The following is a 19,407-nucleotide window of genomic DNA, read 5'->3' as shown; positions in this document are numbered from 1 at the left end:
ATAGGGGGCAAATTTTCAAGCAGAAACTTCCAGAGGGTGGAAATAGTAAGCAGAGAGGGAGACAGTCTCAGGGCTCTGTCTGACTGCAAAGAATCGTTTTTGGGGCAGGGGCAAAGAGAGAGAGAAGAGGCTGGCTTTAGGGCAGCAGTGCCAAAGTGAATGGATCCATAAAGCCCAGGGAGGTTCTCAACCTTTTTCCTTCTGAAGCCCACTCCAAGAGCCTATAAAAACTCCATGGCCCACCTGTACCAAAACTACTGGTTTTCTCCATATAAAAGCCAGGGCTGGCGTTACGGGCTAACAAGCAGGGCAATTGCTTGGGGCCCCATGCCACAGCCCCCCGCCCCCAGAAGCTGAGTTGCTCAGGCTTCAGCCTCGCTGGCAGCACTCAGGGACCCAGGCTTCAGCAGCATGCAGTTGGGCTTTGGCTTTCTGCTGGCCCTGCTTGGAGAACCCCCTGAAACCTGCTCCCAGTCCCCCAGGACCACCGATATAAACAGCAGCAGCCAGGATGCAGTGAAAGCAAAACAAGAGAGATCATGTTTGTGTGAAGCATGGATGCAGGAGTCAGACCGATTTATTATCTCATATTCAAGAACGTTAAGGAATAGGGCTTCTCCTCCAGACCAGGCTAAGAAGCTGCAACCCTGCCCAAGACCCCACGTTTCAGCTCCATGATAGCAGACTGCTTCATGACAAATCCAGCATGGTCATTGCTGGGGGATCCAACAGGCAGAAACAAATGGGTGGGTGGGGCCAGGCAGCTTCTTACAGCAGAGATCACCAGTGCTTAGCAAAATGTGGCACGAAATGATAGGAGTGGTGAAGTGACAGGCAAACGGACTGGCACTCAAATCCAATAGCTGCAGGAGCTTTCCCTAGTGTGATGAAGCCTGAGGCAAGACCATTCCCTGGGTTGATGGCTTCCTATGTTCATACTGACAATTTACCCACATGCAAGGATTTCACTGCATTGTACAAATATTAACCCTCCCTATCCCCTTTTGAGTAGGGCAGGATCATCACAGGAAATCTGAGGCACAGAGAGAAAATTACTTGCCCAAGGTAAAAAACAGCAAATCAGTGGCAGAGCTGGGGATAAAAACCCAGGAGTCCCGACTTCCTGTTCTGTTGCAGAAAACAATGACCCCATTAGAACTTTAGCCCCCGCAAACTTGATGCTAATAAAACCATCGGCCTCCTGCTTCAATGCCAATCAGGCTCGCTACAGATCATCTCATTCATGGTTTCCAGAAGTCATGGCCAAAGGATTCTCTCGGTAACAAAGGCGCCACCTGTTAGAACAGCAACATGGTGATAAATGCCAGATTGCCCCACATGCCAAACCCTACCTTATCGTGGATAAGCCCGTGATAGAGGATGCTGTGCATATCCCTGCACAGCCGCTTCAAGCCGCCATACTTAGACCAGACGTTCGGGTTGTTGCTGGACACCAATCCCTCTACAGTGGTCTTCAAATTGCCCAGTAGTTTCCAATGCTCCTTTCTGCACATGCAAAAGAACACACAGTGCCAGTTAGTTCCCCTCAAATCCATCAGCCTTACAGTGATCAAAGTTTAGTGGCCCGACAACAGAATTAAATGCTGCCGAAGTGGGCCTTGGTGAAGTTAAAACCTTTGGGTAGGAGATCTAGAAGCCACCACGGAATGGGCATCTGTATTCACACTGCTGGACTGTAGGCCGCCTGCCCGGGGGTTTTAAGTTCACTAGACTCTAGCTAGTGTATTGACTACTCCACTCATGCGTATGCCAGCACAGGATACTGAGTGCAAGACGTTGCAGGCATGGAGGGGACCAATGCAACGGAGCATTGCATAAGAAAGATGGATGCCAAAGCTGACTCAGATTCCATCCGTGCTGGGTCATGTTAGCATGCTCCCTCCCTCAAAAACTGATGCTATATACAGATCTCAGCCCTGCATGCAACCCTCAATGCAATCTAGTGCCTGGGCACTTCCGAGGGGGGGTGGGGGGGAGAGAGAGACTGTCTCTTCTGCACAGAAACACCATGAGAGAGGAGTTCAAGATGGTATCTGCTGATCATTCAAAGGATATGCAAGTGTTATGGTCATTTCTTAATCCAACTCCAGGATCAGGTGACTAAAACATCACCATTATACAGTTAAATAGAAAACTGGCAGGCAAAGTCCAGCTCTACTATAAGGACAAGAGCAGCTCTCATAGTCCCTAAATTCTGTATTGAGTCCAAGTGGAGATTTAAAAAAGTAAAGAAATTGTGTTCCAGTCCAGATCAATGTAAGCCACACATCCTGGGTAACTTACTGCTTCCCTACTCACAAACACTGAGCACCTCATCATCCCACAGAAGGCAGGAAAATCATACCCCCATTTAACGGATGAGTAAATGGGGATGGGGAGGTAACAGAAGTTGGCCACGGTCACGCAGGAAGTCAGCAGTAACTTCAGGAATGGAACCCAGGTGGCTTGACTCCTAGACCCCAGTATTAGCCACTAGACAACACTGCCTGAGAAATATAAATCCCTAAGTAAATAAGAGACAACTGTACTGAGGAATACTTGCTTAATGCATTAAAAAACGAAATAAAAAGATTCTAATCCCAAAGGCTCAATACGTTCACATTCAGCCCTCAAAAGCAATCTTTCAGAGAACTATACACCAACAGAAAAGCTGTCTCAGACAGTTTAGAAGTTCCAACAAACATGTCCCTGCAGTGTTTGTAACCGAAGCATTACAACACAGTGCTAGTATAAGACTAAAAGTGAAACTGACCAGAAACTAGCCATGAAGTGATTATCTGTTCTCACTGCCCACGCTGATTAAAATGTAAAAAGGGAAAAAGAAGGACAACCAATGAAAAATAAATTAGATGTCTAAAATGCTTGAATTTTTAATGTGAGGCAGTATTTGCAGCATAGATATGGACATCTGTTTTTAAAATGTAAAATACTGATATTTGAACCTTTGAAAATAAATTTTTCTCAGTCACAAATAGTGTCTTTGTTGGAACTATTACATTATCATCTAAGCACTGGTTATGTTTACAGTGCATCAGCAGACGAGAGAAGCACTCAGCTCTCTTCCAGGCCCTCTGACAACCCCACAATTTGTAGTTGTTTATTGCCAGTTTAAATTGCTGAGAGGGCCTATTCATTTTGCCAAGGGCATTTGATAAGGAAAGGAACAGCACATTAACTCAATGACAGTACAGTAATTCACCAAGAATTAAGGGCAGGACCAGTTGCTTCTCAAAGACATGCAAAATAACAAGCTCACACAGCCTTTGAAAGGATCAAGGATCTAACCAGGAGAGTAAAAACCTCTACTCAACACTAGTGCTCCAACGATCTGCATAACCCCTGTCAGAGGATTGTGCCACAGAAATTCCCCAGAGATCCTAAAGTGACGTTAACAGCTAACCTGAACAACTCTCCAATATCGCTTAATGAAAGCTTCTTTTTTCTGTAGTATGGTCACTAGTCAGTTTTTGTAAAGCACGCTGAAGGACTGTTCCTAGCGGGGTGAAATAGTAAACAGGATAAAACGTAGGGTGCATGTTAAGGCACTCAGAGCTTCAAGATTTCCCACTAGCAGTATTTCATGTTTCAGGGTGCCAGCTGATGGCGTTTGGGAGACAGGATGGCATTCTAGCCCAACCTTAAAGCGTATAGTGCTCCACAACTCCCCAAATGCCTCAGAGATCTGTGCCAGTGCCAGAGGCAGGATATTAGTCTAACCAGACCAATAGTCCGAGCTGGCACAGGAATGCCTATGCACAAGATACAGTTACTATTACACGACACACAGAGAAACCCAGCAACTTGAGTGCGCACGTAGCGTTTGCTCCCAGTCCCTGACTTTACACTAGATCCTCCTTGGCAGCCAAGCTGCCTCAGGAGCAGCCTAGCTGTCAGATAGTTTAGCCACAGCTTCCAAACACTATTAAAAGAAAACAGGGCCTAACTCAGCTGGGACTGTGGGGAGAGAGCAGAATTCTAAACCAGATTCCAGGGCCAGCCTCCTTCTTTGGATCCTAACTGGTTGGCTCATTTAGAGAGAGTAAAAATCTTAACGAGTCTTGATTCCACCAACCCATTCTTCTAAATTTACACAGAAATGTCTGTCTCTACACACACCAGGTGAGCCTGCTTTGCATACTGACAGGGGAAGGAAGCAGAGGCCCTCTCGGCACAGATCTGTGCTAACCTAGCAGCTGCATCCGTTGAGCTCTGTCACCTGATCAGCTCCTCTCTGGGATATTTCCAGGACTCAGTCAGATTGGGGAAGTGGGAGTGAAAGCACAGCCAGAGCCTGAATTTAGATCCTAGAGTTCATGATGCCAGGAAACTCCCTTTTAGTTATTATCGTGCTATAAAAAGTATCCAACACACACATATTGCAGAGGTGTTTCCACTACACATCAGAGCCTTGGGAAGGTGTGTAAACCCCAAGCTCTTGTTATGCAAACCTGCCTTGGCACATCCTCTCCAAAGGTAAAACAACTGCATTCCAACAGAGTGGAGTCACTGTTGCTGCTAACACAGAATTAGTCCTTGGGAGTTTTGGATTTGTTTTGTTTAAAGCACTGTGTCAAATGAACCAAGATACATATAAGAAACCACGATCAGTTGAACAAAAACAGATGTAAAGGGAAAGGTAGGAAGTTATTTGGTAGAAAGATGAAGGAGAAATAGACATTAAAAATCTCTGATCTAGTGACAATGATTTTACAGTATAGCACTTTTCATCCCAAAGGATCCCAGAGCACTTCACAAGCTAGACATGCAAGAATCTTCGCTCATCACTGAAAATGCAGCCACCTCTGGGGTGAGACGTGTCATCTTTGTAACAGCACACAGCAACACTGCACTACAGTTTAAGATGAGAAATTAAAAATTCTACAGCCAACTGTAGGGGGAATTTAGAGAGGCAGAACTGAGCTACCCACATTGGTGTTTGGTCTGGACCTATGGGATAACACTCTTAACTCCTGTAAAGACTGCAGTGTGGGAGATTTGCTTCGGAGTCTCATTTGCTGAGCCTGGCAGCAGGAAGGCCTGGGGAGCATTGCAGTGACTGAGCGCTTCCCCATTTGAATGGGTTTCCACTCAGCCACTCTCCAGCACCCCCCTCTGACAGACGCTCAGAGGAGCACCAATAGGCGCCCGAGAAAACTAAGCCCAGCCCTACTGGGCCAAGGGCATGGGGAGTTGAAATAACCCTAGAAAATTCCCAGGGGACTCCCAGCCCTCTGAAAAAAAAGCCATCTACTTACTGAAAGAGTGAGGGGAACTTTACCCGGGTCGCATTTCAGGAGAGGTCTTTCCCCTTTAGAAATCACGTCACATTTAAAAGTATATTTTGTGATCAAGTAAAACACAGCTAGCCATGCTCCCCAGGCAGACAGCTGAGCACTTCTGCAGAGACTCATTCAGCCTGCTCATGAAATCATTTGTTTGTGCAGCTGTAGCCTGCTGTCACAGTAACTTGTGTGTTCTCACAAATAGTGAAGGTGACTTGGAGTGAGCAGGAGAGGAGAAAGGAGACTGAGCTGGAAGAATGGCTCATTCACTCAATACCAGAAAAGGAAACCGATTTCTCAGAGCTGCAAAAGCATTCCAACCAAATCTGGGAAATGACACATAAGAAAGTAATGTTAGGTTATCTAGGCAAGACTCCTGGTGTGCATGATCTCACTCCAGAAAGGGAGGGGTTGGTCAGGGAGGCAATGATACAGGTTTGATACCAGGAAGCACGCCAGTGGACTTGGGTCTGTCTGCAGCCAGCAGCGTTTAGCATTTGTATACAGTACTATGGCATTGCCACAGTGACTAAAGACATATTGCTACCCTGAAGAGCTTCCTACCTACACCAGTCACAAGACATGGGCACACAGTGGGATATACACAAACAGAGTAAACAACTGGGGGCCAAATTCTTAGCCTGTGTAAACTGGTGACGCTTCACTCAAGTGAGAGCTATGCTGATTTACAGCACCTGATGATATAGCTCAAGATGTTTAAGGAAAGGCTAGATTCTTATTTCCAAAGCACCTGAGGTGTACACAGCACTATGTAAGAGATGTGTGACGGGTTCGGTCACAGAGACCCGCTTGGGACTGTCATCTGATGTGCTGAAACTACCTCTGGGCCTGTTTTCTTTGCCAGCTTGGGACTTCAGAACCCTGCCTTGTTGAGCCAGACACGCTAACCTGTGGCAACATAGACCCTGGGTCTGAACCATGCCCCCAAAGCTGCAGACTTAACTGAAAACAGCTCAGTGAGTGCTCCTATCTCCAGCACCCAGACATCCAGCTCCCAATGGGATCCAAACCCCAAATAAATCCATTTGACTCTGAATAAAGCTTATACAGGGTAAACTCAAACTGTCCGTCCTCTATAACACAGAGAGAGATGCACAGTAGTTTGCTCCCACAGGTATCAATCACTTACTCTGGGTTAATTAATAAACAAAAGTGATTTTATTAAGTATAAAAAGAAGGATTTAAGTGGTTTCAAGTAATAGACAGAACAAAGTAAGTTACCAAGCAAAATAAAACAAAACACGCAAGTCTAAGCCTAATACATTAAGGCCTTGTCTACACTACAGAGTTGCAGCGCTGGTGAGGGGGTTACAGCGCTGCAACTTAGGTGGTGTACACACTTGCACAGCATGGCCAGCGCTGCAACTCCCTGGTTGCAGCGCTGGCTGTACACCTGGTCGAGCCTCGGGTGTAGAGGATCCAGCGCTGGTCAGCAAGTGTAGACCCCCACCAGCGTTTTTATTGACCTCCGTGGCATAAGCAGGTATCCCAGCATACCTTAGAAGCCTCTCTGGTAATCATGCAAACTCCACTGCCCTGGGCTCACCTGACCCCTCCTTTAAATGCCCCGGGAATTTTAAAAATCCCCTTCCTGTTTGCTCAGCCAGGTGTGGAGTGCAATTAATCAATCAATCACTCAGTGACCATGCCTCCACACACCAAACAAGCCCCAGCATGGACCAATGCAGAGCTGCAGGACCTCATAAGTGTTTGGGGAGAGGAGGCTGTGCAAGCACAGCTGCGCTCCAGAAGGAGAAATTATGATACCTATGGGCAGATATCGCAGTCCTTGATGAGAAGGGGCCATGAACAGGACGCGCTGCAGTGCAGGGTCAAAATTAAAGAGCTGAGGAGTGCTTACTGCAAAGCTCGTGAGGGAAATCGCTGCTCAGGAGCTGCCCCCACGACCTGCCGTTTTTACCAGGAGCTGGATGCCATACTTGGGTGTGACCCCACTGCCAATCCTAGGAGCACGATGGAGAGTTCAGAGCAGGGAGAAGTGGGGGAGGTTGTAGAGGACGGCAACAGTGAGGCTACTGGCGTGGAGGGAGACACCCCAGAGTCCCAGTACACATGCAGCCAGGAGCTCTTCTCAAGCCAGGAGGAGGCTAGCCAGTCGCAGCAGCTGGAAGTTGATGGTGAGGAAGAAACTGAGGATCGTGCTCGGGGTAAGTAGATTTTTATGTTTTGGGAGAGGAGAGTTTTGGTTATGGCTGCCTGCATGCATGCCTAAACGTGGAATAGCCCATTGATTTGCTCTATCACGTCTCTGTAATCTGCCTCGGTAATCTCTTGAAAAGTTGCAGCAAGAGCATTTGCAAGTTGCTTTCTCAAGTTGATCGGGAGAGCCACCGTGGTCCCTGTCCCGGTCAGGCTAACTCGTCCGATCCACTGTGCAGCGAGGGGTGGGGGGACCATGGCTGCACACAGGCAAGCTGCATAGGGGCCAGGGCGGTATCCACATTCCTGTAGAAGACCCTCCCTCTCTTCCCAGGTAACACGCAGCAGTGATATGTCTGGCAGTAGGAAACCCTGTTGAGAGTTTAGGGATACTTGAGTGCAGGGTGCCAGGTTCGCGTTTCCCCAGCCCATGGCGCTCTGTTGTTAACCCCCCCATTCCCAGCACGTAGCAAGCCACGCGGTGTGCTCTGGTGTTCCCCACCCCACCTCCCAACATGTAAGCATCCACGCGGTGTGCTCCGGTGTTATGCACCCCCCTCCAAGCAGGCATCCAGCACCGCAGTGTGCTCCTGTGTTTCCCACCCCCCCTCCAAGCAGGCATCCAGCACCGCGGTGCGCTCCTGTGTTCCCCACCCCCCCTCCAAGCAGGCATCCAGCACCGCGGTGCGCTCCTGTGTTCCCCACCCCCCCTCCAAGCAGGCATCCAGCACCGCGGTGCACTCCGGTGTTCCCAACCCCCCCTCCAAGCAGGCATCCAGCACCGCGGTGCTTCCCCCCCCCCACCAGCAGGACGGCGTGAACGCAGACCAAAGAACAACCCCCCCCACCCCCAAGCAGCTCACCACCTTCCTGTTCACTACTGTCCCCTCTTCAGGACACCAGCTACCTCCTGTACCCATTGCTGATAAACCCCAGTGACCCATTGGTCAATTCCCACTCCCAAGGGGAAATCGGGGCAAAACCACTCACCCCATTGCTCGCCATGACTTAGCTTCCCTGCCCTCTCTGTGTTATGTGAGGTATGTGAGAAGGATGCTACCAAAAGTCTAAAAAGTCCTTCAATGTGTGATAATAAACAATGTAGCCTCTGTGTATTACATGGTTCTATCTCTCTTTTTTCTAGTGACCTTGACTACTGCAGCCGGATCACCGGCCTCAAGTAGGTTGCAGAACTTGAGACGGAATCCTAGAAAATCAAAAGAGGAATTGATCAAATCTGTTAAGAGCCACTACAACAGAGAAAGTAGGAAGACACCGGAATGGAGAGAGAAGATGTATGAATGGAGACAGAGTGTACATGAATGGAGGCAAACAGAAAGCAGGAGAAAGGAATTGTCTGCCAAAAAAACCACAAAGCAGATGATAAGCCTCCTGGCTCGCCAAACTGAGTCTTTCGAGTCTCTTGTAGCCATGCAGACAAATATGTACCATTGTAACCCACAGCCCTCCCAAAGCCCTCTTCCTTGTTCCCCAGTATTTCCACAAAACAACTTTCTCCAGCAGCCAGTTCCTTATTATCCCCAGCTGCCCCCAACACCTGTACGATCACCTACCAGCCCTGATAACTACAATTCTTACCCTGTTCACTCCACCCCCATTACCCTGCAGCATAGTAATCCTGAAGTGCAGCAGACATTGAATAGTGATCAAAATAGGACATATTCAAACTTGTGAATGTACAGTCCACCACCCCAACCCCCTTGCCTGTTATGTACTGTATGTTGAATAAAGGTTTTTTTTTTCTTTTTCACTACGTTATATTATTGCTGGAAGTGGTAAATATTATACACCAAGGTAAAGCAAAGCACATCAAATGCATCAAACATTACTGTTGGCTCTCAGCATCAAATTGCTCCCTTAAAGCATCCTTAATCCTTGAGGCCCTTTCCTGGGCCTTCCTATTAGCCCTGCTCTCTGGCTGAGCAAACTCATCCTCTAGGCGTCGAACCTCGGAGGTCCATTCCTCACTGAATCTTTCACCCTTCCCTTCACAAATATTATGGAGGGTACAGCATGCGGATATAACAGCGGTGATGCTGCTTTCCACCAAATCTAGCTTCCCATAAAGACAGCGCCAGCGGGCTTTCAAACGGCCAAAAGCACACTCCACAGTCATTCTGCACCGGCTCAGCCTGTAGTTGAACCGGTCCTTGCTCCTGTCAAGCTTCCCTGTATATGGTTTCATGAGCCAGGGCTTTAAGGGGTAAGCGGGGTCTCCAAGGATCACAGTGGGCATTTCGACATCCCCTACTGTGATCTCGCGGTCTGGGAAAAAAGTCCCGGCCCTCAGCCTCCTGAACAGGGAACTGTTCCTAAAGATGCGTACATCGTGCACCTTTCCAGGCCATCCTGAGTAAATGTCAGTGAAACGCCCACGGTGATCCACAAGCGCTTGCAGAACCACGGAGAAATACCCCTTGCGATTAACGTACTCTGATGCCAGGTGGGGTGGTGACAGAATAAGAATATGCGTCCCATCTATTGCACCTCCACAGTTAGGGAACCCCATTTCTGCAAAGCCATCCACAATGTCCTGCACGTTCCCAAGAGTCACGGTTCTTCTTAGCAGGGTGCGATTAATGGCTGTGCAAACTTGCATCAGCACCATTCCAACTGTAGACTTTCCCACTCCAAACTGGTTCGCCACCGATCTGAAGCAGTCTGGAGTTGTCAGCTTCCAGATTGCTATAGCCACCCGCTTCTCCACTGGCAGGGAAGCTCTCAATCTCGTGTCCCTGCGCCGCAGGGTAGGGGCGAGCTCAGCACACAGTGCCATGAAAGTGGCTTTTCTCATCCAAAAGTTCTGCAGCCACTGCTCGTCATCCCAGGATTGCAGGACGATGTGATCCCACCACTGAGTGCTGGTTTCCCAAGCCCAAACGCGCCGGTCCACGGAGCTGAGCACGTCTGTTACTGCCACAAGCAATTTACTGTCTTCACAGTGAGGCGATTCAATATCATCGTCTGACTCCTCACTGTCACTGTCACTGTCACTTTGCAGCTGAAGGAATAGCTCCACTGCCATGCGTGATGTGCTGGCAACATTCATCAATAAGGTCGTCAGCTGCTCAGGCTCCATTTATAACAAAAATCGCAGAAAAAGCGCTGTAGAATCACAATGCCGCCAAACTGCTCGGAATTTGTAGCAAAGCACCACGGGGCGTTGGAACAGGAAGCGGAAAGACACTCACACTTCCTTCCCCTTCCCACAAGCCACAGCGCCGAAATGGGATGAGGTGCTCTGTGGGATAGCTGCCCACAATGCACCACTCCCAACAGCGCTGCAAGTGCTGTAAATGTGGCCACACTGCAGCGCTGGTTGCTGTAAGTGTGGCCACTCTGCAGCGCTGGCCCTATACAGCTGTACTAACACAGCTGTAACTACCAGCGCTGCAAAACTGTAAGTGTAGGCATGGCCTAAGAAACTGAATACAGGTAAATCTCACCCTTAGAGATGTTCCAATAAGCTTCTTTCACAGACTAGACTCCTTCCTAGTCTGAGCCCAATCCTTTCCCCTGGTACAGTCCTTGTTAGTTCCAGCTTAAGTGGTAACTAGGAGACTTCTCATGACTGGCCACCCCCTTTGTTCTGTTCCACCCCCTTTTATATCTTTGGCACAAGACGGGAATCTTTTGCCTCTCTGGATCCTCACCCCTCCTTCTAAATGGAAAAGCACCAGGTTTAAGATGGATTCCAGTATCATGGGACACGTTCACATGTCCTGTGAAACCCCAAACCTCCATTCTTCCTGGGCTGACTTGCAGGGCCCCAGGAAGGTTTGCAAGTAAACAGAGCCATTCACAACCAATTGTCCTAGTCAGTGGGAGCCATCAAGATTCCAAGCCACCATTAATGGCCCACACTTTGCATAATTACAATAGGACTTCAGAGTTATACTTCATATTTCTAGTTTCAGATACAAGAATGATACATACATACAAATAGTATGAACACACTCAGTAGATTATAAGCTTTGTAATGACACCTTACAAGAGACCTTTTGTATAAAGCGTACTCCAGTTACATTATATTCATACTCGAGCATATTTTCATAAACATATGGAGCCCAGCATCACAAGACGATCAGCTAATTAGAATGGGTATTTTTCTAACAGCTCATTGTTACAGCCCTGGCTGAATTCCCCCTTGGGGACACATGCCAGGCTGCTGTACTGGACCCAATTTTTGGATCCTGTGTGCTTCCAGGCCCAACTGGTCTAAGCAGCACCAAGATGCTGTCTCTAAGGCTTTGTCTACAGCTGTGCCACTAAAAGTCGGGCAACGTAGCCACTGTTTGTCTGCACTTCTGCCAACATAACATGTCCACCCCCCAACGAGCGTTTAATTACAAATATGAGGAAGGATCTGTAACAAATCAGAGTCTCTCCCTGACTCTGGCAGATATGGCATCACACTACATCATGACCTGCCACTGGCTGACAAACAGACCCAGAGGATCAAACCCCAAACAGCATGTAGCCCTCTTCTGTTTGGATCATACTAACTTAGACAAACACCCAAAAGTCTCCTTTAAAAAAAAAACAACGCAAGCATTGGCAACACTTGTACAGCCTGTCACACACAGACTCTCAGTGACTAGAACAGCTACAGCTTACATACGCAACCTTGAACTGAATTTCAAGAAGAGACTTGAAAGAGGGCTTCTGACAGATGGGGTCAGGAAGACAGTGTTTAATACATCTCTAACACAGGCTGAAAAGAAACCAGCCACAAAATGTTAGTGTCTCCAGAGTTTCATTGGACATTTCAATGAGTTACGTGAAGTATGTAATTTATAAAAGGGTGCCGTCAGGCTGGTTCAGCCCTGCAGACCTGGGTTCCTAGCTGGTGCATTATCATCAGTAATAAAGGTTCCGACAGCGAGAGGTCACACTGAGTCACATCTGTGCCCTCCCGTTGCGACCAGTGGGGTTTCACAGGGGTAACTGAGGGCAGAATCCAGCCCTGCTGCTGGAACTTAGTCAACAAGGCTGTTGATGATGCAGGAGTCAGTACAGAATCTGACTCGCTGACCCAGGGCTAAGCTGGATAACACAAAGCTAGAAGAAGCAAAAACTTATTTTTGTCAGTGAAGTCAGCGTAGTGACTCAGAACACACTCATGGAGCTGTGCTGCTGAGTAAAGAAGGAGTTTTTAAAAACAGTTAAAGTTTCAAAGTAGAAATTTTAAATGAGGTTAAATCAGAGGCATACATTTCCTTTAAACAGCAAATGTGCTGCAGGTGCCATCATACTCAATAAGGGGAATCTCACAAGTACATAGCTGCCCGAACACTGTTCTCTGCCTGGGGAAGTCAAATGATCTGTCTTGACACCTTTCAAAGATCTGTTTGTGGGTACTGGGATCATTTGTAGGCACTGTTGCCAGACAACACCATGTTCGCTGTCACTTTGTCTTAACTTTAAAGGTGACCTGCAAATCAATTATTTAACAGTGTGTTTTGAACTCTGTCGCCTAGGATACCAAACTGCAAACACAGGAAGTTTTTGTGAGTCATGCAGCCTGCTCCTCACACAGGCGTGGCACTTCCGTGAAAGGGGCGTGGAAAACCAGACTTCTGTCATGTTATCTACAGCAACAGGGAACAGCAAAAGAAAGTCAAAGAAAGCCTATTCTCCTCAGCTTGGGAAACAGGCTTGTGCAGGACCAGTCACAGAGGGCAGAGGAGGCCCGCTGGGAAATTATGCCACACAGCTGCTGGCACTGTACCTCTGATACTCAAATTGGTAGTGATGCTGGAAGCAACATGTGCTCTGGACTTTATCTGCAAACACAGCACACACACCTGCTGCTCAACACTTGATTTCCAAAAGCCCTTTTCCCATATTAAGGAGGGCAGCAGCACAGCTGGTGTCTCCAGAAAATATAGACGAAATGCTTTGTTTTTCCTTTGCAAGTCGTTCAATTGTTTCAGGGTGACTTTGGGGCTAGCACAAGATGCCAGCCTGACAGCTCTGTGGCCTGACATTCTCCACGTACCTCAGAAGAGACACCATCATAGGACAAACCTTCTGCACCACCCCCATAAGCCTTAACCACGAGTTGCAAGAATCGCCTAGGAAAAAGAGGGGAATCCTGTCTCCATGGCCAATTCAGTCTTCTATTTTCCCTTGAGGCACCCCACAAGGGGATAACACAACCGGTGCAAGCTGTGGTTTTGATTACATGAACAACTGTGTAGCAGACCACAACTCGCACCAGGATCCCTGGACTGAGATGCCACCTCACAGGAGTTTCTGGAACGTATTGTTTGTTAGAACAAATATTTCAATAATCCCATGCAACCAAACAATCCCATCAACAGACCAGCACAGCAATAACTTAGTTAGATTATAAACTCTTTAGGGCAGGGACCATCTCTGTTATATTTTGTACAGCACCTAGCACAATGGGATTTTCAGGGGCCACCACAATCATGATCTGCAACTGTATACAACAACAAACAGGGACTGAGAAGAACAAAGTAGCGAGGAACGCGACTGCAGTTTCAAGCCTCCAACAGGATCTTAGGAACATGAGAGGAGAAAAAATGCAGGAAGCCCTTTGGCTGTTTCCTTTTTAAATCATCAACATGACAGTGAGGTGAGAGAAGAGGGAGTGTACAGAGCACATGTTCTTAGCCTCTTTGTTTACAAATAAAACCCAGAAGGACAATTCTTGCTGGAAGTGGCTGTCAAGTGGTCCAAGTAACCTTCTCCCTGCCATGAAATTTCTGGAAGTAAGCAGCCAGCCAAAGGCAGAAAGACTGGCTTTCCATGCTATTCTCGCAATATTAGCTGTCTCCTTGCCCCCCGCCGGCGTTCCCTTTAGGATTCTCTCTCTGGGCCCTACTATTCCTCCTGCCCCTTCTTTGTGACACAGAAGTTTAACAGAATATCTGCACATTTAACTCTCAACACTACACCTTTTATCAATGGTCTCTCCATGGTTTCCAGTGACATGGCTGGATCATTTAGAACATCAGCTCCATACCTCAAGGCACTGAGAGTACCATTTCACTGGTTGGCTAAAGGACAGCATTATCCTTCGTCCTGCTCTTTGATCTGACATTGCCACTGAAGTCTCCTCAGGGATGAACGGAGAAAAAAGCAGGCACAAGATCACCCTTGTCTCCTGGCCTCAACCTAATAGGTCTACAACCCAAGGACAGGACGCTGAACCTGGCAAAACCTTCTCCCTCTGCCTGCAATATCAATCACGTACCATATTCAACAACTAGATCAAATGCAACGACAGGTATTTAGAAGCAGAGACTTGAAATCATTGGCAAAGAGTGGGATGATGCTGCACAAGGCACATGCCAGAATCCTTCCATGCACATACCATTGCGTGTACATTCACAGTTAAGCAAACAATGGAGCGAGGCACCACAGCGCTAGCTCCAGAGGAGACAATGCCCTCTTCTTTCAATGGGGACTGATGTGAACTCTGGGGTGTCCACCATGGCATTATTTGTAGTTCATCCCCGTCACATGCTCCTGCTTTCAAGGACTTGTAACAGTCCCAAGGAGAATCACAATGCTGCACTGTGATGCATCCCTTTATCTATATATTTCTAACATAGCATTTGTGGATTGCTAGGTCCCTCATTTTTCCACAGCATGGGAATTTGCCACTTCAGGATCTGAGCTTTAATTAGAAGCAAGAAATGTTGTTTCTATCCCTCCTGGTCAGGGAGAAAACTCAGAAAAACATGCATCAAATGCAATCAATTCAGGGTGTCTTCCGGAATCTCCTGGAAGTGTGAAACAATAGCTCAGAGATGTGGGATTAGCCCCATTCATCTCAATGGGTTAACTCCCAAACCTAGATTACAGTTTACATGGCAACAGTTATTTTTTCCACTGCCGGTAACATTAGCAGAGACATCCAGCTAATGGATTTATCAGAAACTACCTCCAAACACTTGCCTCAGATGCCAACAGCCACAACTGCCCCCTGCATATCCACTAACTCATCTGTCAATCTCTATTACCCAGTTCTGCATTGTCAATACAAAACTCACTGATACCATGGGGACTGGGTTGACCAAATGGAATTTATTATCAAAGGAAATAATACAGAAGGCTTTGTGTATCTGACCAATTAATCATTGTCATTTATTACATTAAAAGCCTACATTATTTTAACTTAACTACCAGTGTATGGCACCACAGCGCTGCAGAATCAGGGTCCAACTTGCAGCTGAACACCGGAGGCCTTGCTCCCACAAGTATTTAGGTTAAGAATTCATTTTAAACATCTAAAATATGCAACATTTCCAAGCAACACAACCAGTTACCAAGGACAGAACGAGACATAATCCAAAAACAAGACCCTGACCAGAGACTGGAAATAAGGGTCGTCATTAGGATGGTTTATCAGCTCGTAAAAAAATGAGACTTGGCAGCTACTGTCTTTGGAATCTAGGAAGCATCAGGTATTCAACTCACATGTGCAGACAGTTCTATCCAGAGCTCTTTAGCCCTGACTGCTCCTGACACAGCCAGAGTATTTACATAGGGTGGGGCAAAGAGAGTGTGTGACAAGCCAGGCGGGGGTCAGGGCAGGCTCAGAGCTGAACCAGACATTATGCCTGCCCTTACACACACACCTCCTATGTTGCCACATGCCATGCCCCAGCTACAGCTGCAAACACACACAACTGTCTCTCCTCCATGACTGACCCTTGCTATGTACCAATACTAGTAACACACCCAACCTGTGGCCCCAGTTGTGAACCTACTACCCCATTACTCCCTCATCCTGCTGCCCCCCACTCCGTTGCCCCCTGCCATCCCATCACCACCCCTCACCCTGCCCCAGCTACCCCAGCGCCCCCCACCCCGCTGCCCCCCCGCTACTCCATCACCACCCCACCCTGCTGCCCGCCCACTACCCCATCGCCCCTCACCTCGCTGCCCCCACTACCCCATCGCCCCCACTCCACTGCTCCCCCGCTACGCCATCGCCACCCCCACCCCTCGCTGTGCCCCAACTACCCCATCGCCCCCCACTGCCCCATCACTCCCCCACCCCACTACCCCATCATCACGGCTCCCGCCGTGCCCCCGCGCCATGCCCCAACTACCCCATCGCCCCCTCACCCCGCTGCCTCCTGCTACCCCATCGCCACCCCCACCACCGCCCCACTCCACCCAGCCCCAACTATCCCATCGTCCCCCGGCTGCCCCATCGCCTCCCCCCACCCTATCGCCCCCTCACCCCGCTGCCCCCGCTACCCCATCGCCCCCTCACCCCGCTGACTGCCGCTGCCCCCACCCCTGCTGCTGCTGCCCCCCACTGCCCGCAGCGCGCACCCACCTGCTCGCCTCCTGCTCCCCGCAGCGCCCGATTTCCATGCCTGCCGGGGCACGCGCGGCCCGCCTGTCTCAGCACGGGCGGCCCCTGCCTGCCGCCTCCATCCTCCGCGCCGCACCGGGCCGGGCCCGGCCCAGCCCCCTGCGAGCCGCACCCGCTGGGACTGCAGCTCCCAGCACGCACCGCGACAGGGAGACTACAGCTCCCAGCATGCACTTCACAAGACCACACCTCCAAGCCGGCCTCCCTCCCCTCGCACGAAGCACTTCGGAACTTTAGTTCCCAGCATGCCCCACACCGATAAAACTACAGCTCCCAGCATGCACTGCTGCTTGAGTCCTGTCTGACTGCGCGGGGCAGGTACTCAGTGACTGCAAAATTGAGTTGTGCGTGACGGGGTGTTAGCTGGGCACGGGAGGATGTTCGCCCCGGGATCTGTGCAATCCGAATATTTGCCCATAGTTATTTAATTGTCCAGCGGAGGTACTTGCACAGGGATTTTCAGTTTTGTCAGGAGGATTATTGCACAGGATTTTTATTTCAAATACAAAAACTCTACTTAGGATGTATTCAGAGCAGTCGGTGTCAGTCATTCAATTGCTGGTGCTACTTCAACCAAAACAGTACATTTCTCTCCAATTTTAATTGCTACATGAGTGAATGCTTGCAGCTAAAACATAATCCACTCCCCCAAAGTTTCCATGTTTCAGCAACACTAATCATCATCAGACCAATGGAGAAAGAAACCAGCTGACACTGATTCTCAAGACCCTAGCCTAGGCCAAAATCTAAACAATATACAATTCATTGGATGTAAAAGCTCAGAAACTACAAACTAGATTGCTACAGATCCCCGAATAAAATTTTCACACTAGCAGGTTGTTGTATCATAGTGAAATGTGCAAGGCTCAGATACCTGCCTACCGAATATAGAATGAGTGATCATAAACTAGAGGTGAAAACAGAGACAAAGTACAATGCAGCCCAGAGCGGAATGACTGTACAACAACTGTAACAACAGAGAGAGAGAGAAATGTAAAGACATTGTCTGCTCCACAGCCCAAAGTACAGGTTTCAGAATAGCAGCCGTGTAAGTCTGTATCTGCAAAAAGAACAGGAGTCCTTGTGGCACCTTAGAGACTAACACATTTATCTGAGCATAAACTTTCGTGGTCTACAGCCCACTTAATCAGAGGCAACCGATGCAACCCAAGAAATATAAAAAATATAAATATAAAAGATAAAGATAAAAAATCTTCTAAAAAGTGATGCAGGGAACTGTGCATCACTCTGGGGGAAAAGAAAAATATATCAATGCCAGCAGATTGGGAATAGTCAATGACAAATGATTATAGGGGCTAAACTCCAAATATGGCTGTGAAGTTGCTTGATGTGCTATAGCTCCCTTTCAGGGAGCCAAGATTTCTGTATTTTTATTTGTTCAGTAACTCTTGTTTATGTGCTATTATTATGTTTGATTTATTTGTATTCTGTTAGCACCCAGGACATGCTAGCCACTGTCAATGCACATAGGAAGACTCTGTCCTAGACCTGAAGCATTTATATTCTAAGAGTTATTGTGTTACTTGTCATATAATACAATACTTCAAAGTGATTTGAGAGGCTACAGGACTCTAGATACTATTATAATACAAGTAATAACACTTCCCAGAAGGCACTCAATAAAGAGACTAGAACTCTCACAATGCCATAGGGATTACTGCTCTCAGCAAACTATAGCTTCCACCACATATTGTGGGACAAGAAAAATGTTACACAGGCCTATTCTACTCTCATCCCTTCTGTAAAATTTGCAGGGTGCATATCACACAGGCAGTACCAGAGCATCAGTATATTTACTGACTGTCACAGTAAAAATATGATGGAAAATTAAAAGTAATTGAAACTGTTCCTGTGAGCAAGGGTTATATGATCATGTCCAGTGAACTGACTATAAATGCATGAAACAGACAAGTCTGGTTTCATTGTTTAAACTGAGAGAAATGCAAAACAGTGTAACATAATTCTTGGGCTCAAGCCTGCAACCTAGTCCCACTGAAGTCAATGAGACTGCTCATGTCAATAATATCTGTAGGATCAGGCTCTTTTGGGAGTATCTTTCCATACAAACTATAAATAGACACTTTGGAAATAATAAAATTTTGTCTTGTCTATATTAAATAATAAAAGCAATGGAAAATATCAACTACAAAATACAGAGGTAAAGGAAAAGGGAGCTGTTTTATCATGAGATGGGGAGTTTGCTAGGGAGGGAGATCCAGGAAAGACTACTCCAGATTATAAAAACTAGAATAAATATTATCATTTGTCCTTTGGAACAAGCTACCAAGAGAAGTGGTGTATTCTCCATCCCTTGATGTCTTTAAATCAAGACTGAATGCCTTTCTGGAATATATGCTTCAAGCTTGAATCAAGTACAAGTTATTGGGCTCAGTACAGGGGTGAAATTCTCTGGCTTGTGTTACACAAGAGGCCAGACTAGATGATCTATGCTTCTGAACTTAAATAGTATGAGTTATGAATAATGCTATCATAATTTTTTGAGTGAGTTAATTGCAT

The 19,407-nt window shown here is 47.5% G+C and overlaps 1 protein-coding gene across 8 annotated transcripts in view; it reads right to left on the bottom strand.

The window, feature by feature from the left end:
* RUBCN (rubicon autophagy regulator) overlaps positions 1 to 16,951 on the bottom strand; it is a 60,753-nt gene extending 43,802 nt beyond the window's left edge. For all 8 annotated transcript variants that reach the window (XM_050963775.1, XM_050963776.1, XM_050963780.1 and 5 more), the window contains exons 1-2: positions 16,831 to 16,951; positions 1,353 to 1,506 (exon numbers count right to left, since the gene is read on the bottom strand). In XM_050963775.1, the coding sequence (XP_050819732.1) occupies positions 1,353 to 1,506; positions 16,831 to 16,868 (192 nt within the window). In that variant the 5' untranslated portion in view covers positions 16,869 to 16,951. The remainder of the gene's footprint in view (positions 1 to 1,352; positions 1,507 to 16,830) is intronic.
* Positions 16,952 to 19,407: the final 2,456 nt, after the last annotated feature.

Source organism: Gopherus flavomarginatus, chromosome 8 (assembly GCF_025201925.1).
Source record: "Gopherus flavomarginatus isolate rGopFla2 chromosome 8, rGopFla2.mat.asm, whole genome shotgun sequence".
Taxonomy (NCBI): Eukaryota; Metazoa; Chordata; order Testudines; family Testudinidae; genus Gopherus; species Gopherus flavomarginatus.
The sequence above is the reverse complement of the archived record's forward strand: the minus strand, read 5'-3'. Positions and strand labels throughout refer to the sequence as shown.